The sequence below is a fragment of the Erinaceus europaeus genome, chromosome 12 (genome assembly GCF_950295315.1).
Source record: "Erinaceus europaeus chromosome 12, mEriEur2.1, whole genome shotgun sequence".
Classification (NCBI taxonomy): Eukaryota; Metazoa; Chordata; class Mammalia; order Eulipotyphla; family Erinaceidae; genus Erinaceus; species Erinaceus europaeus.
The window spans coordinates 97,132,375-97,155,041 of NC_080173.1; the positions used below are offsets into that span (position 1 = coordinate 97,132,375).

Below are 22,667 nucleotides of genomic sequence, written 5' to 3' on the forward strand. Positions count from 1 at the left end.
ACTTGCTGCGTCCACTGGGACAGCAGTCCCATTCCCCTAAGGGCTTCTAGTGGCAGAGAAAGCTGCCCCCCGACAACCAGTTCGGCCTGCTTCAAGCCAGCTATGGTCCTGTGACTATAACACCTCGTCTGGCCCCAGACAGTGGCCTGGCAGCACAGAGGCTCCCGGCCCCAACTAGAGGCTGGACCGCGGCTCGGCTCGGGCAATGTCTTAAGTCCCGGGCGCGCTCGGCCCCAGAGCTCTCCCAGCCCCACTCCCGCCCAGAGCCCAGGGGTAGGCCCCGCCCCCGAGGCTGCGCCCAATCCAGACCCACCCAGAGGGCCACACCTCCTACTCCGTCACTTCCGGCTCGCTCCAGGAAGTCGCATATGGAGGCAAATTTGAAGGCAACTGTGACTCGGTGCTGCGGCCAGCAGGTTGGACGCGGCGCGGCTTTCCTGCTCACCTGAGCTCCTGGAGCCCGGGTCACCATGCCTATCCGTGCGCTGTGCACCATATGCTCCGACTTCTTCGACCACTCCCGCGACGTGGCCGCCATCCACTGCGGCCACACTTTCCACCTTCAGTGGTGAGTGATCGCCGTTCAGGGGCCGGGCCGTTGTGACTGGCGGCCCTCCCCGCGGCCGGTGCTCAGGGCCCAGGTGGGGGGCGAGGTTCCTGCCAGGCTTCCTGAAGGACGTGACAGCTGCACTGATTCCGCGCTGCTTGCTTAGCTCACTGACAGTGCGGTAGGAAGGGTTCACCTGGGGGAGTGCACGCATCAGCTTGTGCAAGGACCCGGGTTCAAGCCTCTGGTCCCCACCTGCAGTCGGGGCGGGGGCTTCAGGAGCGGTGGAGCAGTGCTGCAGGTATGTCTCCACTTCTCCTTGTCTCTCACCCTGTGTTGTGAAAAAGAAAGAGAGAAAAAAAAAATCAAGGCGTAAGTGTTGCGCCGCCCTCCTTGACTTAAAGTCCTTTTTCTCATCTTCCAAACCGATACAGTTTCATCTTCAGTTCTATCGCGACTCTGGCTCTCCAGCTTCATTTGTAAGGACCATTGTAATTACAAGGGGACACACCTGGATCTTTGTTTTTTTTGTTGTTTGTTTTTTGCCTCCAGGGTTATTGCTGGGCTTGGTGCCTGCCTGCACCATGAATCCACCGCTCCTGGAGGCCATTTTTCCCCCTTTTGTTGCCCTTGTTGTTGTAGCCTTGTTGTGGCTATTATTGTTGTTGATGTTGTTCGTTGTTGGATAGGACAGAGAGACATGGAGAGAGGAGGGAAGACAGAGAGAGGGAGAGAAAGACAGACACCTGCAGACCTGCTTCACCGCCTGTGAAGCGACGCCTCTGCAGGTGGGGAGCCGGGGACTCGAACCGGGGTCCTTAAGCCGGTCCTTGCGCTTTGCACCACGTGCGCTTAACCCGCTGCGCTACTGCCTGATCCCCGGATCTTTGCTTTTTCAAGTCCACATTTGGCAACCAGGGCGATGGTGGTGGTGTGATAGGGCACAGGCCTTGCAAGCATGGACCAGAGTGATGCTCTGGTTTTACTCTCTGTCTCCCGCATATATCGATTATCCATTTACGGAATAGCTGAGGGGCTTGTACATGTATAGTTTCACTACGGTGGGGCTGATCTTTTTCATTCCAATACAGAAAGACACCACAGTACCAAAGCTTTTCCCAGCGCCGTGGTATCTTGTATGGTTCCATGACGTGAACCTGGGCGGTATGCTCTACATAGTGAACTACCCAGCTGTATCCAGGCTGATGAATCGTTTAAAATATTTTCTTTCTGGGGATTGGGCGGTAGCGCAGCGAGTTAAGCCCAGGTGGCGCAAAGCATAAGGGCCAGCATAAGGATCTGGGTTCGAGCCCCAAGCTCCGCACCTGCAGGGGAGTCGCTTTACAAGCGGTGAAGCAGGTCTGCAGGTGTCTGTCTTTCTCTCCCTCTCTCTGTCTTTCCCTCCTCTCTCCATTTCTCTCTGTAATATCCAAGAACGACATCAATAACAGCAATAATAACTACAACAATAAAAAACAAGGCCAACAAAAGGGAAAAATAAATAAATATAAAAAATATTTTCTTTATTTTGGATAGAGACTGTGAAATTGAGAGGTAGGGGGAGATAGAGATAAGAGAAAGAGAGATATCTGCAGCACGGCTTCATTGCGCCTGAAACTCCCCCTCACTCCCACAGGTGGTAACTGGGGGCTTTAACCTGGATCCTTTGGACTGTAATGTGTGTGTTGAATCAGGTGCACCACCACTGGGCCCCCAGTGAATCTTTTTTTTTTTTTTTATTGGATAGAGACAGCCAAAAATCTAGAGGGAAGGGGGTGATAGGGATAGAGAGAGACACCTGCAGCCCTGCTTCACCACTTGCAAAGCTCTCCCCCTGCAGGTTGGTTCCGGGGGGCTCAGAACCCAGGTCCTTGTGCACTTTAACATGTGCGCTCAACCAGGTGTGCCAGCAACCCCCCCCACCCCACCCCCAGTGAATCTTTTAATATCCCCATTATGGGGCCTGGAGATGGCTCACCTGGTAGAGGGTACCTTTGGCCATGTGTGAGGAGGACTCAATTTGAGCACCATGCAAAGGGGAAGTTTCACAAGTGGGCGTTTCACAAGTGGGGTGTGTGTGTGTGGCACCCTCTGTCTAATGAAAATAATAATAAAATTAAAAATTCTTATTTAGTTAAATCAGCAAAATGGCTTTTTGATATGAAGTAACATTCAGAAGTTTCAGATATTGGGAAATGAGTTTCCTTTGGGAGAGGACATTAGTATTTATGTTTACTATTGTTTAATACTTTTCTTTTTTTAAGATTTTTAAAAAATAAATATATTTTTCCTTTTTTAATTTTATTTATTTATTTTCCCTTTTGTTGCCCTTGTTGTAGTTATTATTGTTGTTGTTATTGATGTCGTTATTGTTAGATAGGACAGAGAGAAATGGAGAGAGGAGGGGAAGACAGAGTGGGGGAGAGAAAGACAGACACCTGCAGACCTGCTTCACCGCCTGTGAAGCGACTCCCCTGCAGGTGGGGAGCCGGGGCCTCAAACCAGGATTCTTATATCAGTCCTTGCACTTCACTCCACGTGTGCTTAATGTTTAAGATCTTTTATTAAAATTTATAATTAATGCTAGAGGCTAGAGGAGGAAAGAGAATCAGAGCACCCCTCTGGCACACATGATACTGGTGACTGAACTCAGGGCCTCGTGCTTGATGGTCTAGTACTTTATCCACTATGCCACCAGCCAGGCTGCCTACTTACTGCTTTCTTTCTGCAATTCCTAACACCTAAGGATAACCACTCTCTTGACTTTCAGCAACATGAATGAGTTTTGCTTTTATTATTATTATTATTTTTTTAAATATTTATTATTTTATTTAGCCCCTTTTGTTGCCCTTGTTGTTTTATTGTTGTAGTTATTATTGTTGTTGTTCTTGATGTTGTCATTGTTGGATAGGACAGAGAGAAATGGTAAGAAGAAGGAAAGACAGAGAAGGGGAGAGAAAGACAGACACCTGCAGACCTGCTTCACCGCCTGTGAAGCGACTCCCCTGCATGTGGGGAGCCGGGGTTCGAACCGGGATCCTTATGCCGGTCCTTGTGCTTTGCACCACATGCGCTTAACCCGCTGTGCTACCGCCCGACTCCCGCTTTTATTATTTTTAATTTCATATAAAGGAGGTCACTGTTTTGCTTTGCCATGGGGGCTTTTTGCCCTCTAAAGAATTCCGCTACTCCTGTGCTTGTTTATATATTTTATAGTACAACAATAAAACAAGGGCAACAAAAGGGAATAAATAAATAAATAAATTATACTTAAAAAAAAGGAAATCTTTAAAAAAAAAAAAAAGAAGAGCATAAAAGTTTAGCCTGGGGCTGGGGAGATAGTATAATAGTTACACTTAAGACTTTCATACCTAGTCCCAGGCTCAATCCTCAGTACCACCATGAACCAGAGCTGAGCTCTGGTGTCTATCAGCTGTCTGTAGGTCTGTCTGTCTGTCAGTCTTTCTCTTTGTATCACTGTCATTAAAATAAATATTTTTTCAAAAAAGTTTAGTTGTTTGGGTGTTGTTGAGTTCTCATCTCAGAGTGTTGCTCCCCCATTCACAGTCTAAGAGGCTGGCAAAAGAGCAGCTTAGGGAGGGCCAGGCCAACAGGGTTGAAAAAAGGGCCAGCGGGTCAAAGTGCTGTCCTCAGGCAGGTCCTGTGGTGCAGGCAGGCACTGTCAGAGAGAAGCAGGAGAGTCCTGTTGTGGTCAGGGTAGCCCTCTGCTCTGTGTGTCCTCACTAAAACAGGCTCACTACTGTTTCTCTGCTTCTCCTTTGCAGCTTAATTCAGTGGTTCGAGACAGCACCAAGTCGGACTTGCCCACAATGCCGAATCCAGGTGAGGATGGCCTTAGGGGAGATTATCTCAGCGGAGATACCGTCTTGCGGGGAGGTAGTCATGAAGAAGGATTTCTGGACCTGACCTACATCTTTGACTTTTTTTTTGTTCATTTAGTCTCTTTCCAAATTTTCTAAGTCTGTTTATTTATACATACTTCATTTATTTTTAACCAGAGCACTGCTCAGCTCTGGCTTACGGTCTGGGGGCATTGAACCCAGGACCTCTGGTGCCTCAGGCATGAGACTATTTTGCATAACCATTATGCTGTCTCACTCATCCCTATCTTTGACTTTTTAAAATCCTTGTGGTTTGATGTTGGTTGAGCTTCCTGTGTATCTTTGGCTGATTCTGGAGGTCTACTTAGGCCCAAGTATAGCTAGCTGGGAAGCGGACTTGTTGCTTGGGTTACTCTAACCATTTTTCCTGTCTTCTCTCATCCCCTCAATGTCCAGAACCTAGAGTCGAAGTACAGTCACCATGTGGATATGCAGTGATAGGGCTTCAGTAACCACTAAATCTGTGCCCTAGCTTGGGGTCCTTGGAGCATGGCAGAGGCCGTCTCACTCCAGGACTCCAGGGGATGGTCTATGAAAGGTTAGGTCTAAAGGAGGGGGTACAGCACAATGGTGATACAAAGAGACTTTCATGCCTGAGGATCTCAAGTCCCAGGTTCAATCCCCCACACCACCATAAGCCAGAGCTGAGCAGTGCTCTGGTAAAAAAAGAAAGATTAGGCCTGAGGACAGAGGTGGCTGCATGCTAACCTGCACACACACGCACGCACGCACACGCACACACTTCTCTTGCCACGACCCACCTGTACAGGAGTCACGTTCTGTCTTGTTCTCCCATCCAGGTTGGCAGGAAAACCATCATCAATAAACTCTTCTTTGACCTTGCCCAGGAGGAGGAGACTGTCTTAGATGCAGAATACTTAAAGGTATGCGGAATTTATCTCACTCTGCCAAACCTTGTTGTTCTAGTTGGTTTTGCTCCCACCCAGGGAGGGTACCCAACGCATGCTGATAGGATTCTAGAGGGCCAGTAAAGATGTCTGTGTGGGCTAGGAGAGCAGAAGACAGGTGATGGTGAGACATAGTCATGGCAGGAAGTTCTTTTTGTTGTGTTTGCTTGCTTACCAGAGCACTGCTCAGCTCTGGCGTATGCTGGCTCTAGGCATTGAATTTGTGTCCTCTGAAGCCTTGGGCATGAAAGTCTGATTCTCTACTTTTGAACTCTCTTGGAGCGTTTATCTATCTTGTGGTGCTTAGTAGTGAACTTAGGAACTTGTGCATGCAATACCACTGAGCCATGTCCCACCCCTCCGCTGCTTTTTAATTCTCTTTTCTTTTCCTTCGTTTTTATGTGTTTATTTATTTATTTTATCAAGAATACTGCTCACCTCTGACGTATGGTAATGAAGGAGATTGAACCTGGACCCTCAGATTCTCAGGCATGAAAGTCTTTTGTATAACCATTATGCTATTCCAGCCCCCATCCTTTCCTTTCTTTTCTTTTCTTTTCTTTTCTTTTCTTTCTTTCTTTCTTTCTTTATTTATTTTAGAATATTTATTTATTTATTCCCTTTTGTTGCCCTTGTTGTTTTTGTTGTTGTAGTTATGATTGTTGTCATCGTTGCAGGATAGGACAGAGAGAAATGGAGAGAGGAGGGGAAGACAGAGAGGGGCAGAGAAAGACAGACACCTGCAGACCTGCTTCACTGCTTGTGAAGCGACTCCCCTGCAGGTGGGGAGCCAGGGGCTTGAACAGGGATCCTTACACTGAACCTTGTGCTTTGCACCACGTACGCTTAACCCGCTGTGCTACCGCCTGGCTCCCTCCCTATCCTTTCTTTAGAGGTAGACAGGAAAATATAAAGAGGTACTGAAGCAGTGTCCCCACATTCATGGAGTTGCTTTGGTACTGTCTTTGGGACTCCAGTGTAGTGCCAAAGACTCAAACTAGGCTCAAGGCATGACAAGACATGTACTATACCCGCTGAGTCGCCTCCCAGGCTGCTGCCACTTTAGAGAACCAGGAACTAACTCTCCTATCAGTTTTCTACTTAGGATCTCAAGGTGATTTAGAGCCAAGGGCAGAGTGCCTTGTGTGAGGTCCCCTCCTCTTACAAAAGTGCTACGACTATTCTTCCTGGCTCATTTTTCTGCTGGGACAGTTTGAGACAGGCTTGAAAACTTTTCTATGGTTGAGGAGGTGGCACTGAACTTGGATGAAATCCTAAGTTTGATCCATGGTCACATATGCCAGAGTTATGCTCTGATTTGCTCCCTCTCCCTCCTACACCCCCCACTCCGTGTTTCCTCCAAGGTTATTGCTGGGGCTCAGTGTTGCCACTACGAATCTACTGCTCCTGGAGGCCTTTTTATTTTTCCCTTTTTGTTGCCCTTGTTGTTTATCATTGTTATTATTGTTGTTGTTGTTGTCATTGCTGTCATTGTTGTTGGATAGGACAGAGAGAAATGGAGAGAGGAGGGGAAGACAGAGAGGGGGAGAGAAAGACAGACACCTGCAGACCTGCTTCACCACCTGTGAAGCAACCCCCCTGCAGGTGGAGAGCCGGGGGCTCGAACCAGAATACCGAACCAGGATCCCTACACGGGTCCTTGCGCTTTGCACCATGTGCGCTTAACCCGCTGTGCTACCACCTGGCCCCCCATGTTTCCCCTCTTATGTTAATATAAAACAAAGCTTAAAAAAAAAGAAAGAGAATTCTTTGACTCCTCAGTCGGGAAATGTAAGGGCCTGAATATACGTAAGAACTTTCTGGGAAACTTGAAATAGCCAGGAGCCTGGTTTTCCTAGACTAAGGATAGAGGGTAGAGCTTCCTGAAACCAAGATTTGCAGCTGGAGCAGCTGGGGAAGTGATTCGGTGCATGGAGCTCAGGACATTCATGACATTGAGTCTTAGGCACCACATATACTGAAGTGGTCTATCTCATTCTCTCATAAAATACGTATTTCAAGAAATTGTATGTGGGGGTGGAAACCCACACTGCAGGAAGGGATGGCTGGATTCCTTCCTGCACTTCTACTGCTTCCTTTCCCGGACTAAGGTTTGACTTTCTTTTGTACACAAGGGACCAGGTTGGCTGAGGCATTGAGGAAGGTGTCGGGGTGACAGTGAGCCTGGACTCTGAGGGATGACATGCTGGGCAACTGTCAGATCAGGGCTCATTCATCCATGACCCCAGGGCGTTATGATGTCCCTAAAACCACACTGCTTCAAGAATGCGAAGCTTTTGTCCTCGGCGCTAACGTGTACATTGTCATGGCAACTATTCCCAGTGTTAAGCTGTATCTTTTCTGTGATAAAGGCAACAAAGGCAGCTTCAGTTCTTTCATGATTTCAAAGCCAGTTCTGAGACAAGGAGGCAACATCTTGAGTGGTTTGGAACACAGACTTGGTATGCACCCTTCTTCAATCTAGGAGCCAGGGGACTTAGGGTCACCTTGGGCTGGTGTTCCCACTGGGCCCCTGGGTGCCTTTTTCCACTCCGTCCTTCCTCTTGGAAATGTTCTGTCTATTTGGACTAACCTAGTCACCAGAAGCTCCACCCCCCCCCCCCCATCTTGAGGTGACAGCAGGTTTATGTGCCCACTGGGGCAGTTGGGTTACAATTTGGTTTCTGAGTCTTGTGTTGACTTGGGAAGGTGATCTAGAGGGTGGTTGCCTGGATTCCATCCAGCTACCACAGTGGACCCAGGCCAAGCCCTTCAGGTTTGCGGAGCCTGGCTTTCCTGTGTATGAAGCAGGCACCTCTTGCCCACTGGAATACTGAAGACTCTGGGCTCAGTTCTGTCCATCCTCTTGACAGCTGTGCGGCAGTGCTCTAGAAAATCCACAGTGGCTTTAGGAAGCTTGTTTGCTCTGTACAACCGTGTGGTTAGAGCCTAGCACACATGAGGCTTCATCTAGGGTACAAAGTGGTGCTGGAAGGGCAGGAGTAGAGAGTATAATGATTATGCAGAGACTCTCATGCCTGAGACTCCAAAAGCCCAGGTTCAAACCACTGCACCACCATAAGCCAGTGCTGAGCAATGCTCTGGTGAAAACAATTTAAAAAAAAAAAAAACGTTGTCCATGGTTATGCAAACAGACTGTCATGTCTGAGGCTCCGAAGTCCTCTAGGTTTAATCCCTCGCACCACCATAAGCCAGAGCTAATCAGTGCTCTGGTAAAAAAAGGAAAAAAGGGAGTCGGGCGGTAGCGCAGCGGTTAAGTGCATAAGGATCCCGGTTCGAGCCCCCGGCTCCCCACCTACAGGGGATTTGCTTTACAAGCGGTGAAGCAGGTCTACAGGTGTCTATCTTTCTCTCCCCCTCTCTGTCTTCCTTTCCTCTTTCCATTTCTCTCTGTCCTGTCCAACAACAATGACATCAGTAACAACAACAATAAAACAACAAGGGCAACAAAAAGGGAAAATGAATAAATAAATATTAAAAATAAATAAATAAATAAATAAATAATAAAAAAGGTTGTCCTAGATCACCTATCTTATTAGATACTGAGGCTGTAGGACTAGAGGTATATAGAACTGGCGTAAAGCTCGGAGAGATAGGGCTGGGTGGTAGCACATGTGATTGGGTGTACACATTACAGTATGCAAGGTCTTGGGTTCAAGCCCCCATTCCCTACCTGTATAGGGAGGAAAGCTTCACAAGCAGTGAAACAGTGATGCAGGCTTCTCTCTCTTTCTTTCTCTCTCTCTTCCCATCTACTTTCCCCTTCTCAATTTCTCTGTATGTCTATCCAAAATAAACAAATAATATTTTTTAAAAATAGCGTGGGGGGAGCTGGGTGGTAGCACACCGGGTTAAGCACACAGTGCAAAGTGCAAGGACCAGCACAGGGATTCCGGTTTGAGCCCCCAGCTTCCCACCTGCAAGGGGGTCAACTTCACAAGTGATGAAGCAGATCTGCAGGTATCTATCTTTTTCTCCCCCCCATCTTCCCCTCCTCTCTCTATATCTTTTTACTATTATTTTTATTTTATTTATTGGATAGAGATAGCCAGAAATCTAGAGGGAAGGGGTGATAGAGAGGGAGAGACAGAGAGATACCTGCAGCATTGCTTCACCACTTGCAAAGCTTTCCCCCTGCAGATGGGGACTGGGGGCTCAAACCTGGGTTCCCCATCTCTCTCAATTTCTCTCTGTCCTATTCAGCAACGACAACAATGGAAAGAAAAAAAAAATGACTGCCAGGAACAGTGGGTTCATAGTGCAGGCACTGAGCCCCAGCAATAACACTGGCGGCAAAAAAAAAAAAAAAAAAGCGAGTAGAGAGGTGAACTGTGAAGCAAGCAGGATTCGGGACAGAGAGAATGAGTGGTGACTTGAGTACTGGACTATGCCAACACTGTCTCTAGTGAATGTGACGCCCAGGCAGGTTGAGAGAAAGCACAGGACCAAGGAAGCATGGAAGCCTGTTATGTGAAACTGACCACAGAAACCCAAATTTACCCCGATCTGCCTCTCTCCCCACCCTACAGTATTATTCCTGAGATTATTTTCTCCCATCTTAAAAATGGCATACAGAGGGAGTCGGGCGGTAGCACAGCGGGTTAAAGCACATGGCACGAAGCACAAGGACCGGCGTAAGGATCCTGGTTTGAGACCCCAGCTCCCCACCTGCAGGGGAGTCGCTTCACAGGCGGTGAAGCAGGTCTGCAGGTGTCTGTCTCTCCCCCTCTCTGTCTTCCCCTCCTCTCTCCATTTCTCTCTGTCCTATCTAACAACAACAAAAATAACTACAGCAACAATTTAAAAAAAAGGGGCAACAAAAGGGAAAATAAATAAATTTAAAAAATTAAAGATGGCATATAGAGGTAAAGCAGGACTTGTTTCTTCATTGACAATTAGTCTGCCCTTGAGTTATAGCAGGGTCCATGCCGCTCCAGACACACACACACACACACACACACACACACACACACACACACTTATTGTCCCCCATGGAGCTCTCCAGCAGCTCTGTGAAGTTGTGTAGAAGCCTGTTGATGGCTCACTGCTGCTTCTTGTAAATATTGCCTTACAGAATGAACTGGATAATATCAAAGCTCAACTTTCCCAAAAAGGTAAGTTAGCAATAGGTAAGGATCCCTGGGGAGCCCCTGGCCTGGGTGTTAGGGAGATTCCCTGGAAAAGAAGGGGTCCAACCTTTGGACCAAACTAAGGACTCTCCCTGCTTTGTGTGTCCAAGAGTCTTGCCAACTCTTGTGGTTGGCAGAAAAAAGAGAAGAAAAATAACTGAAAATGTTTCTCTCTACCTGATGAACCTTGAACCTTTTTTTTTTTTCTTTAGTCTGAGATGACTTTCCAGGACATAGATTAGAATTAGAAGGGAGCTAGCTGATGGGACAGAAAGGTGGCATGAAAGGGTTTAGCCTCTGAATTTGGCAGGAACTCCTTGAGTTCTGAGATGATGAACCAACTAGATCAGTGGATATAGAAAGCAACTAAGCCTTTACTTCTTCTTCTAGCGTTTGCCCTTCTTCCGTAGCCAGTCAACAGCGTCAGGTTGAAAGCTGTCAGGAGCTGCTTGTTGCTGGCTTTGAAAGTGACTGGGATCCATGTGGATCCTTTACTCAAGAGCTTCCAAGCAGCAGAAAGAGGGTTTCACTCCAGGAGTGAATGATGACTCTGCTTCCCTGGCTTGGTGCATCCCAGGGAGAAGGCAACCCAGTTTCTGGCCTAGAACTTGTTTCTCACCTGGCTTAGGGGTAGGGTGCTTTAGCCCAGGGATCCAGGTTCTTGTGCTGATTGACAGATAGACCTCTCCCTCCCTTCCACCTTCCATTTCTGCTCCAGAGAAGGAGAAAAAAGACAGCCAAGCCATCATTGACACTCTGCGGGACACGTTGGAAGAGCGCAATGCCACTGTGGAATCTCTGCAGAATGCCTTGGACAAAGCTGAAATGCTGTGCTCCACCCTCAAGGTGAGTCCCCAGGGCTTGTGGGTACAGTAGGTGGAGGAGGTGCAATGCTCTAGGCTTATCTTCTCCTTCTGTCTTGGTCGGCTCTTTGTCTTGCACAGTTAGTTGTCAATGAAGGTAGACCCCCCTCCTTCCCAACCCTCTGTACTGTTCTGTACTGCATTGGACCCACACAGCCCATAAGGAGATACACCTATGGATTGGACTAGGCCTTTTCGAGAGGGAAAACATTCCCAACACTCCGTGGAGGGGCTGCTCAGTCAAGACCTTAGTGAAGCAAGGCTGTGTTTCCAAAAGTGGTTTGTGCACCACTGATGAAATCAGCCTGAAGAAACTTCCATTAGCACTCTACTCCTTGTCTGGGCTGCTCTCTGGAGCCAGATCAAACAGCATCCTGGGGAGGAGCAAGGGGCCTTTGAAGTCGGCTGTACTGAGCTGACCAGGCAGATCAAAGCCTACAGAACAAGCAGCTTGAGACCCAGATGAATTTTGTATCAGTCTGAGTTGGTGAGCCTCCTGCTTTCCAAGGGGTATGAAGCCATTGATCTGAATCCACAACTGATTTCCTGTCCTCGTAGGAAGGAGCAGTCCTTGCTGGGTGGCATTTGTGAAGGAAGGGGTCATCCTTGACCTTGGGGTGTTGATCGTCTCTGTGTCTGCTTGGTGGCCTGCCGATTGGGCAGGTGGGAGTGAACTAGGAGCTGCTGCAGACCAGGAGTCTGTTGGCATTCACAGGCCGGAGACTGAGTGCTCCCCTGCTCAGAACAGCCTGGCCAGCTGCCTCAAGGCTTGTCCTTCCTGGCACCTGTCCATGGATAGTGAGACCTGGATTTGAGCTTCAGAATTCTGGAAGGTCCTGCGTAATGCACACAAGCCCAGGCTGCAGGACCATGGCAGCCCACGGTGGTCCTGTAGACCTGGACTGTATACACGGCAAGACACAGTTCAGGAAGAAGCAGGCAGAGAGGTAAGGGAGCAATTGGCTTAGGTCTTCCTAGCAGAAAATTACAACCCAGAGTGGAACCCAGCGGCCTTGCCTCCTAGGAAGCAGACACGTGGTTATCAACATTTTCAAAAGCCAAGTAGAGTTCTCCCAGCGACTTCGGCTGTGACACATGGGAGCCTGCAGACAAAAGGTAATGGGTGTGTTTGCTCTACAGAAGCAGATGAAGTATTTAGAGCGGCAGCAGGATGAGACCAAACAAGCAAGGGAGGAGGCCCGCCGACTCAGGGGCAAGATGAAGACTATGGAGCGGTGAGCGTGGAGCTGGAGCCTCGACCCATGTGCCCAGGGCTCCCAGATGGCAGACTCCTCTGGGCTGCAGCAGGAGCTGGCTTCCATCTGTGCCTGTGTCTCTGTGGGCCATGCTACTGGGCGTGGGCACAGGCCTTGCTCTTCTACTTTCCGTGAGGATCCTTGTCACACTCCTTCCTGCCCCTGTTGCCTCTGGCCAGGTCTTTTACTCCAAGGACCTCTCTCCTCTGGGACCCCTGACCTCTCTCCTCTGGGGCCCCCCATCAACACCCTTCCATCCCCAACAGCATCCCACCCCTGCAGCTGTGCACAGCTTTGCTATGAGCCTTTCCTGGGGCAGGCTTGCATCTTAGCATCTCAGGCTGTCACCATAGCAACAGCATCAAAGAGAAGCAGCACTGCACTGAGTACCTTACCCAACTGCCTCCAGATTTGAAATGCTGTGGGCTGGGTGTTTTTCAGGATTGAGTTCCTGCTCCAGAGCCAGCGGCCTGAAGTGGAGGAGATGATCCGAGACGTGGGTGTCGGGCAGTCTTCGGTGGAGCAGCTGGCTGTGTACTGCGTGTCCCTCAAGAAGTGTGTATTCTAGCCTCTCTCCATGCCTAGGAACTAAGTCATGGCACTCCAGCCAGGCTTCTCAGTCTGCTACCGGCTCCTCTTGAGCGGCACGGGGAGCCTAAAGGGGCAGGCTCGAGCTGTGCTGCTTCAGTGTGAACCTTGACCCCCACCTCTCACTCTGAGGCCAGAAGCCAGTTTCTTAGCTTCTCTGACTCTCAGCTTCCTAAATGGAAATGGTAATAACATGCCTAGTAGGGTTATTGAAAGACAGTGTGTGAGTTTACAGTGTTATTTCTTTTTTTTTTTTTTTTAAGAATTTATTTATTCATGAGAAAGATAGGAGGAGAGAAAGAACCAGCCATCACTCTGGTACATGTGCTGCCGGGGATCGAACTCAGGACCTCATGCTTGAGAGTCTAGTGCCTTAGCCACTGCGCCACCTCCTGGACCACTACAGTGTTATTTCTAAAGAGGTTGATCCAGTTCTTTGAGCTCTTAAGTCCTGACATGCTGTCTGGAGACTGCTTCCCATGAGGACTGCTCCCTCCACACCTCTCTGACTTGCATCAGAAACTTGCTCCGATTCTTCACTACCGTAGGGGTGTGGTCTGGGAAAGGGGCTATTGGCTGACAGATTGTGAGGATCCCAGAGGCTTCCTCGAGGGCCAGTGGGTGTAGAGCCTCTCTCTATACCAACTAGTGGGACCAGGGCTTCCTGTATTCCCCCTCACATACCGGTGCTCCCCAGTTCTCTTTGCACTGGGTACAGAGCCTGTCACTACTGGGCTCAGGTGTCAAAGTTGGAATGAGAATAGGCAGGAGGTTGTGCTGGGCTGTTGTCTTGGTGTTATGACTCAGTCTGACCAGCAGGGAGTCCCTGACTTCTCTTTCTGTTGCCACTTCACAGAGAGTACGAGAACCTTAAAGAGGCCCGAAAGACTTCTGGGGAGCTAGCTGATAAGCTAAGAAAGGACTTGTTTTCTTCCAGGAGCAAGGTAATGTGGGGCGCGAGTGGAAGGCAAAGGCAGAAGGGACTGTCTTGAGGTCGTGCGGGGCCTGATGGTGCAGCTGAGTCCATGGGGTCACGGTGCTGCATGTACCTCGTGAAGCGTGTGCTCTCGCCCCTCTCTCCACACCCGGGGGCTAAGTCATGGCGCGCCAGCCTTGCTTCGAGTGCTGCTGCCTTCTCTCATGAAGTGGTGCTGGGAGTCTGAAGGGACAAGAGAAACTAGTTGTCAGTCCTCACTGGGCATTTATTCTGACTCAGTGGCTTGTCCTCTTAGAGTGGTATATCGTGGTGACATACCATCTCACCTACCCCACCCCCACAAATGCAAGCTTATTCTCCCCTCTGCTTTTCCTGGCTTCTAGGCACCTCATTTCTCTAGAGAGTACGGGTCGCTAATGTGACAGCTTCAGAGGCTGCCACCTCCGGGGCTCTTGGTACCTGACTCATTCAGTACAACTTTTTTATTTCTCGGCATGTACATATACTTCTAGAGCTCCAGAAAGACATTACTAGACTAATGCCAGTTACAGAGAACTAGGATTTCTTCCTCATGTGCCCAGGCTTTTCTGGATCCTGTGCTGTCCTGGCCATGCAGTGAGCAGTAGTGGGTGGGACCAGGGCACATGGCAGCTCCATGGTTCGTCCATGACTCCCTACTCTTTCCTAAAGTTGCAGACAGTCTGCTCTGAACTGGACCAGACCAAGTTAGAGCTGAAATCCGCCCAGAAGGACTTACAGAGCGCTGACAAGGAAATCTCGGTAAAAAGTATCCCTGTTGGGGGTCAGGCGGTAGTGTAGCGGATTAAGCACATGTGGCACGAAGTGCAGAGACCGGAACAAGGATCCTGGTTTGAGCCCCTGGCTCCCCACCTGCAGAGGGGTCGCTTCTCAAGCGGTGAAACAGGTCTGCAGATGTCTTTCTCTCCCCTTCTCTTCCCCTCCTCTCTCCATTTCTCTCTGTCCTATCCAACAACAATGACAGCAATAACAACAACAGTAGTAGTAAACAACAAGGGCAACAAAAGGGGGGAATAGCCTCAGGAGCAGTGGATTTGTAGTGCGGGCACCGAGCCCCAGCGATAACCCGGGAGGCAAAAGAAGAAAAAGTATCTCTTATCTAGATGGGAAATGTAGCTGGTGAGCCTTTCGAGTGCAGGCCAGGTCAGCTTCTTCACAGGCACCTGTGACCCAGACAGCCGTGTAGTTCTGGGCTCCCTGCTTTTTCCTGCGTCAGAAAGGTCAGTATGTGCTCCCTGGCCTGGAGCACAAGCCTCCTGGGGGCAGGCGGGCAGCCGGCATCGTGGGTCTCCCTCACAGTCTGTCCTGTGCCTGAATCTCAGAAGAGGACTCCCCCAGAGAGAGGTTCTGAGACTGGTTAGTCCGTGTCCCCTTAATCTGATGGAGTTTCAGATCTTGCTTTGTTTCCAAAACCTTGCCTTTCATGTCATTCACATCCTTGGCTTACTCTCTAGACTTTAGGCACCAACTTTTTCTTTCTTTTAAAGATTATCTTTATTTAATGGATAGAGACAGCTCGTAATTGAGAGAGTAGATGGTGCTAGAGAGACACCTGCAGCCCTGCTTCACCACTTGCAAAGCTTTCCCCCCTGCAGGTGGGGACCGGGTGCTTGAACCCTGGTCCTTGCACATTATAGCAGGTGCGCCACCACCCTGCCCTGTGCCAACTGTTCTTTCACTCTCTTCTTCCTTCCCCAAGAGCCTGAAGAAAAAACTAGCAGTGCTGCAGGAAACCTTGAGCTTGCCACCAGTGGACAGCGAGACTGTCAACCGCCTGGTTTTAGAGAGGTTTGTTACTTTCTGGGACTGAACAGGGGTCCAGAGGGAGGGGCTCTGGTAAGGGAGCACGTGTCTGGGCCTGAGAGGGTGTGAGTGACCCATGTGGCTCTGAAGGCTGTGAACCTAGGGGATAGAAAATGTTTAACTGGCAACTCTGAGGCGAGTTCTGGCCTTTGACAAGGGGGCCTAGCACCTTAGCACGGTCTGAGAAGGGCTAGGAGTACCGACTGTCTCCAGCTGATGAAACAGCTCACCAAGTGCATCTGTCAGTCAGTCTCCAATTCTTTTTTTTTCTTTTTTTCACTTTTTTTTTAATTGGGGAATTAATGTTTTACATTTAACAGTAAGTACAATAGTTTGTACATGCATAATATTCCCCAGTTTCCCATATAACAATACAACCCCCACTAGGTCCTCTGAATCCTTCTTGGACCTGTATTCTCCCCACCCACCCAACCCAGAGTCTTTTACTTTGGTGCGATACGCCAATTCCAGTTCAGGTCAGTCTCCAATTCTGAGACCAACATGAAACCATAATAATTCATCTCTGGATGCATGCCTTAAAGCTGCCAGCAGAGGGAGTGTGTCCCTTCCAATGGTACCCACCTTTCCTCCTTAGTGCTTTACGGAACCCAGCTGGGTTGAGGACATCTTCAGGGCTGCCTCTTGCTCAGTTGCCCAACTGGTGGCCAAGGCACACAGCACACAGTGTGGTGACCCAGCCTTTTACATCAGCAACTTTTCAAAGTCCTTTGGAAATTCATGTTCTCCCTCTTCCCCGCGTTCAAACGGTTGCCGGAGCCTGCTCGCTCCACCTCTGTGGTGCCTCCTGACCCTTGCCCTTGCCCTTGCCCTTGCCCTCACCTCCGTGGTGAAGCTTGTGACCCTTTCCCCTGCTCCTCCTCCTATCTGCCTGGCATGTCAGTCCCTGGGCGTTATGATGGGGGTCCCAGTGCCAGCCCCATTCCCTGTAACACACCTGACAGACCCCTTAGCACTCTGCCTAGAGGCTCCTAGAACCATCTTTGTGACCTCCACTGGATCCTTAATTCACAGCCAGACAAAAAGAATGGAATTTTCTTTTTTTCCCTCCAGGGTTATTGCTGGGGCTTGGTTTCTGCACCACAAAATCACTGCTCCTGGAGGCTATTTTTTCCCTTTTGTTGCCCTTGTTGTTTTGATCGTTGTAGTTATTATTGTTGTTTTGATGTCGTTGCTGGATAGGACAGAGAGAAATGGAGAGAAGAGGGGGAGAGGGGTAGATACCTGCTCACCGCCTGTGAAGCGACCCCCTACAGGTGGGGAGCCGGGGCCTCCAACCGAGATCCTTCTGCTGGTCCTTGCACTTTGCACCATGTGCGCTTAACCCGCTGCGCTACCACCCGCCTCCCCCCTTTTTAAAAAAATTTTTAAAATTTATTTTTCCCTTTTGTTGCCCTTGTTTTTTTGTTTTTGTTTTGTTTTGCCTCTAGGGTTATTGCTGGGGCTCAGTGCCTGTACCATGAATCCCTGCTCCTGGAGACCATTTTTTCCCCTTGTTATTGTAGCCTTGTTGTGGTTATTATTGTTGTTGTTGATATCATTCTTTGTTGAATAGGACAGAGAGAAATGGAGAGAGGAGGGGAAGACGGGGGGGGGGAGAGAAAGACACCTGCAGACCTGCTTCACCATCTGTGAAGCGACTCCCCTGCAGGTGGGGAGCCGGGGACTTGAACTAGGGTCCTTACGCTTTGTCACGTGCACTTAACCTGTTGCGCTACCGCCTGACCCCCCACCCCACCCTTGTTATTTTATATTGTTGTTGTTATTGATGTCATTGTTGGGTAGGATAGAGAAAAATGGAGAGAGGAGGGGAAGACAGAGGGGGAGAGAAAGACACCTGCAGACCTGCTTCACCGCCTGTGAGGTGACTCCTGGGCAGGTGGGGAGCCGGGGGCTCGAACCAGGATCCTTATGCCGGTCCTTGCGCTTTGCGCCACGTGCGCTTAAGCCAGTGTGCTACCACCCAACTCCCCCCACCTTTTTTTTTTAACCAGAGCGTTATGGTGGTGCTGGAGATTGAGCCTGGGACCTTGGAGCCTCAGGCATGAAGATCATCTTGCATAATCGTGCTGTCTCCCTAGGCCCTAAAGATTTATTTACTGTTGGAGGTTAGAGCCAGAGCACCGCTCCATCACATGTAGTAGCAGGACTCAGACCCTCAGCACCATGAGCACCAGTCTTGTGCTTTACCCACTGAGCTGTCTCAGACCTGATAGCCTTTTGTTTGCTTGTCTTTTAATTAATTAATTTATTATTGGCTACAGAATTTAAGAAGGGATAAGGGATAGAGAGGGAGAGAGACAGAGAGACACCTGTAGCCCTGCTTTACCACTCACAAAGCTCTCCCCATACAGGTGGGAACCAGGGACTTGAACCTGGTCCTTGAGCACAGTGGTGTGTGCGCTTAACCAGGGCACCACCGCCTGGCTTCAGACCCGATACTTTTTTTTTCTTTTCTTTTTTCTTTTTTTTTTTTTTTTTGGTGTGTGTGTGTGTGTAATAGACCATCACACCTCCACAATACCACTTTCCCCAGCAGACATTTTCTTCCTTTTAATTTCAGATGGAGAAGGAGCAAAAGGGAGAAACAGCACAGCACTGCTCCGCCGCTGACGGGGCTTCTGTGCACGGTGCTCGCTCCATGCGGTGCTAGGGTTCGAACCTGAGATCTCTGCCAAGCAAAGAGGCTTTCTTTCCACTGAACTTTCTCCCTGTTTCTGAATTTTCTCTGCAAGTTTTTGCCTGCTTCCTTGCATGTCTTTCAGACTCCCACTGGCCATATAAATGTATGAAACCAAGTGATTTTTACCAGAGAGATTTGTGTATGCTTATGGGATGAGCTTAAGCCAGGCCTGGGCCCCAGTCTCCTGGAGCTGAGCCATCTCTAGTGTGTCAGGAGCTGTTGTCTGAGTACCCAGCCCCTCTCTGCCGACAGTCCCGCCCCTGTGGAGATGCAGAACCTGAAGCTTCGCCGACCAGCCTTCAGTGATGAAATTGACCTCAATGCTACCTTTGATGTGGACACCCCGCCAGCTCGACCATCCGGCACCCAGCATGACCACACCAAGAAGCTCTTACCAGAAAAGTCCTAGTAAGTGGAAGCCCCTGGTCCTGTCCACATCCTGGAAGGAAGCTAGCAGAGATCTCTGTAGGCCCTGTTCTAAGAGCTCTGGGTGGCTGACGCTGAGGGCCACCGGGGCTTGATGATGATGGGGCTAGAGAGTAGATATGCTCCTGATAGCTCTGAACTTCCGGTTGCATTGATACCTCTCAGGCTCATGCTTGAGAAGGACCATCTCCAACCTTGTAGCCCAGAGCCCCACTCCAGCCTGCAACCAGGGGGTTAGCCCACTGGTACAGGCATGAGAAGCTGTGTGGTGAGTTAGTGGGTGGGAAGAACCTGCCCTAGGGGGGCACAGGACTGAGAATGAGTAGGCTGTCTCCTTGGCCAAGCAGGCCCAGTGTGTTCATCATGGAAAGAACCCCTCCCATGTCCACGTGTGTGTGTGCTCAGGTGAGGGGGCTCAGTCACTGGGAAGGCCTCTTAACCACAGACTTCGGACATGAGAGACGGAAATGGAGGGTTAGGTCCAGGGATGGGTTGAGGTGGGCACCTAGGGTCCGTCAGACCTTTTAGAGACAGTTATAGCAACTTCAGAGGAAGTTGATAAGAGTGCTTGCTGTGCATGTAGGAGACCCTGAGTTCAAACACTAGTGTATATGCACAAGGAAGGGAGGGAGGGAGGGGAGAAGAATTGAGAGCTTGCCATCTTGTACAGTATAGTTGGAAGAGGCTCAGGAGGGCAAAAGGGAGAGTCCCCTGGGCTGGCCACTCCTGGTCCTGTGCAGCGTAAGGCCCGGGGGCAGTGACAACACCTGGAGCACACGGGCTGCCAGCAGGGACCTTTGACTCTCTGGGTCCACACAGAGCCTAGGAGGGGGTGACACGCTTGACGGCTTGGCACACCCTGGGAGTGGCCTGACCCTGAGTAGAAGTCACAAGATTGGAATTGGGTCCAACCTCTCCTGCCTTGACCACTTCGACAGCTGTTCACAGACCTGCCTTTGGGGTAGGGAGCCACGGAGGTACTGGCCAACACACGACAGATAGTCACGTCACTTGGTGGATCCCCAGTGGGTCAGTGTGGAGTCTGATTTGCCTCGCCTTGTTTCTCACCATTTCTTGCCGTCATGCCTCCCTCTTGCAGCTCTCCCATTCAGGGTGTTCCCAAGAAGATGCCCAAAGACTCCAAGCAGGTAAGGCTTCTTAGAAGAAACCCAGCAGTCACTATTCAGCCCCTGTCAGGACTGAGTGTGAAACTGGGCTCTGGAGAGGATCTGGCCAGTGTCCTCTCCTGGCACAGGCCTGAGGCACTTTGGAACTCCACTCATTAGCCCCCTTGCCGCCTGGTCCTGTTGCACCACCACTACCCACCCCACAGCAGCTCATCAAGTGTGGCTCTGGGGTGTCTCCTGCAGGAGTCTCAGCTCTCACTGGGTGGCCAGCGCTGTATGGGAGAGCCCGATGAGGAGCTGGCTGGTGCCTTCCCTGTCTTCATCCGGAATGCTATCTTGGGTCACAAGCAGCCCAAGAGGACCAGGGTCGAGCCGTGTCACAGCACAAATGCGGTGAGTGTGACTTGGCACAGATGGCAAAGGGTAGCGCTCTCTGTGGGGACTGGGGGACCAGTCCCTAAACCACTAGGCTAGGCCTCTCACCTCTCCCTTCTGCTTTAGGTGAGGACAGGCTTCGATGGACTTGGCGGCCGGACAAAATTCATCCAGCCTGTATCCTTGTTCTGTGCCAGTGTGCTGAGCTGAGCTGCAGAGTCCACACCCCCTTCTCCTGTGCCCCACACTCCAGTTTGCCAGCTGCTGCAGCTTCAGGTGCCAGAGCCAGACCTACCAGAACAACAGGGCTGCCTTCCCCCAGTCTCTTTCTTGCTCTGTTTCAGTACCATCTGTCAGCCTCTTCCTTGACACTTCCTGCAGAGTAACACAACTATAATCCGTCCACTGCCTGTTAAGACCAAGGCCAAGGCTAAGCAGAAAGCGAGACCCAAGACAGTGCCCCCCTCGTCCCAGGCCAAACTGGACACTTTCCTGTGGTAGTAACTGTGAGTCTGGTCAGTGACCAGATACATGCCTTCAAAGTGGATGATTAGGAGGGGCTCAGTGAGGAGTGTAGGGGCATGACCCCCCCCTTCAGGACCAGCCGCAAGGGCGAGGAAGATGAGGATGGAGGTGAAGATAGGCTTTTCTCGCACTTAATCGGCCCCAGCCTGTGGGAACTGATGTGACCAGCTCCCTGCTCCTGCCAGCAGGTCAGGTTCTTATTCTGGACTCTTATTTATAGCCACGATCGGGTGTGGTTGGGTGCCTTCTGGTCCTCCAGGCCAGGGTCTTTGTTGACTGTGTGAACCAAAATGTTAGACTTCTCAGTGACGTCCGCTTGCCCAAACAGCGGCCTCCTCCTGACTCCTTGCGGCCTGGACTGAGCAGGGGGGTGGAGGTCAGTGGGGGACAAGAGGATCTGTGGAAGGTTTCTCTGTAAAATAAAGATAAAAATCTCTTCTTTCTGACTCTGGGAGTTTAAATTTGTACTAACACTTTGGGAAAATGTTTGGCATATATACATATATTGTCTCCAAGGTTATTGCTGGGGCTCGGTGCCTGCACTACGAATCCATTACTCCTGGAGGCTATTTTTTCCCTTTTGTTGCCCTTGTTGTTTATTGTTGTTGTTGTTGTTGTTATTGCTGTCGTTGTTGTTGGATAGGACAGAGGAGGGGAAGACGGGGGAGAGATAGACACCTGCAGATCTGCTTCACTGCTTGTGAAGCAACCCCCCTGCAGGTGGAGAGCCGGGGGCTTGAACCAGGATCCTTATGCCATTCCTTGTGCTTTGTACCATGTGCGCTTAACTACCACCCGGCCCCCATCTTTTTTTTTATTTATTATTATTTTTTATTTTTTACCAGAGCACTTCTCAGCTCTGGCTAATGGTGGTGTGGGGGATTGATCCAGAGACCTTGGAGCCTCAGGCAGGAAAGTCTGTTTGTATAATCATCATGCTATCTCCCCTACCCTGGCATAACGTATCCTTTAAAGAAATTATTATTATCTTTAGTTATTGGATAGAGACAGCCGGAAATTTAGAGGGAAAGAGGTGATAGAGAGGAAGAGAGACCTACACCCCTGCTTCACCACTTGCAAGACTTTCCCCCTGCAGGTGGGGACCAGGGGCTCGAACACACGTCCCTGTGCATTGTAACAGGTGCGCTCAGCCGCCACCCGGCCCCTGGTGTAGTATCCTTTTAAACAAGAAAATTTTGGGGTCAGGCAGTGATGCACCTAGTTGAGCACACACATTACAGTCCACAAGGACCACAGGTCAGCCACCAGTTCTTATCTGCAGGACGGACACTTCACAAGCCGAGACACAGTACTGCAGGCGTGTCTCCCTTTCTCCCTATCTCTCCCCCCCCCCCATTTCTCTCTGTCTCTATCCAAAATAATAACTTTGAAATCACTGTCAGGGCTTCACTGTCAGGCCTACCTTTTCAGATAGAAAGGAGAGAAAGGAGGGAAAGACACCATTGCACTGAAGCTTCCCCCCAGTGTGTGGGTGGCTGGGCTTGAACCCCAGTCCCCCA

The 22,667-nt window shown here is 49.9% G+C and overlaps 1 protein-coding gene across 1 annotated transcript; it reads left to right on the top strand.

Annotated features, from left to right (window-relative positions):
- Nucleotides 1-360: 360 nt before the first annotated feature.
- Nucleotides 361-21,593, top strand: TRAIP (TRAF interacting protein). Its single transcript, XM_007527261.3, has 15 exons — nt 361-568; nt 4,333-4,390; nt 5,250-5,333; nt 10,453-10,492; nt 11,226-11,353; nt 12,511-12,605; nt 13,068-13,181; nt 14,071-14,158; nt 14,842-14,931; nt 15,890-15,978; nt 18,947-19,102; nt 20,220-20,268; nt 20,491-20,640; nt 20,749-20,799; nt 21,004-21,593. Exons 1-15 carry the CDS (start codon nt 471-473, stop codon nt 21,121-21,123), a joined length of 1,410 nt encoding a protein of 469 aa, XP_007527323.1. The 5' UTR covers nt 361-470; the 3' UTR covers nt 21,124-21,593.
- The last annotated feature ends 1,074 nt before the right edge of the window (nt 21,594-22,667 follow it).

Bases quoted from the DNA above. Each gene is read 5' to 3' on its own strand.
- TRAIP (XM_007527261.3), top strand. From the start codon at position 471: ATGCCTATCCGTGCGCTGTGCACCATATGCTCCGACTTCTTCGACCAC. The intron at 4,391-5,249 runs GTGAGGATGGCC...TCTCCCATCCAG, and splicing joins GCCCACAATGCCGAATCCAG to GTTGGCAGGAAAACCATCAT. The intron at 20,269-20,490 runs GTAAGGCTTCTT...TGTCTCCTGCAG, and splicing joins TGCCCAAAGACTCCAAGCAG to GAGTCTCAGCTCTCACTGGG.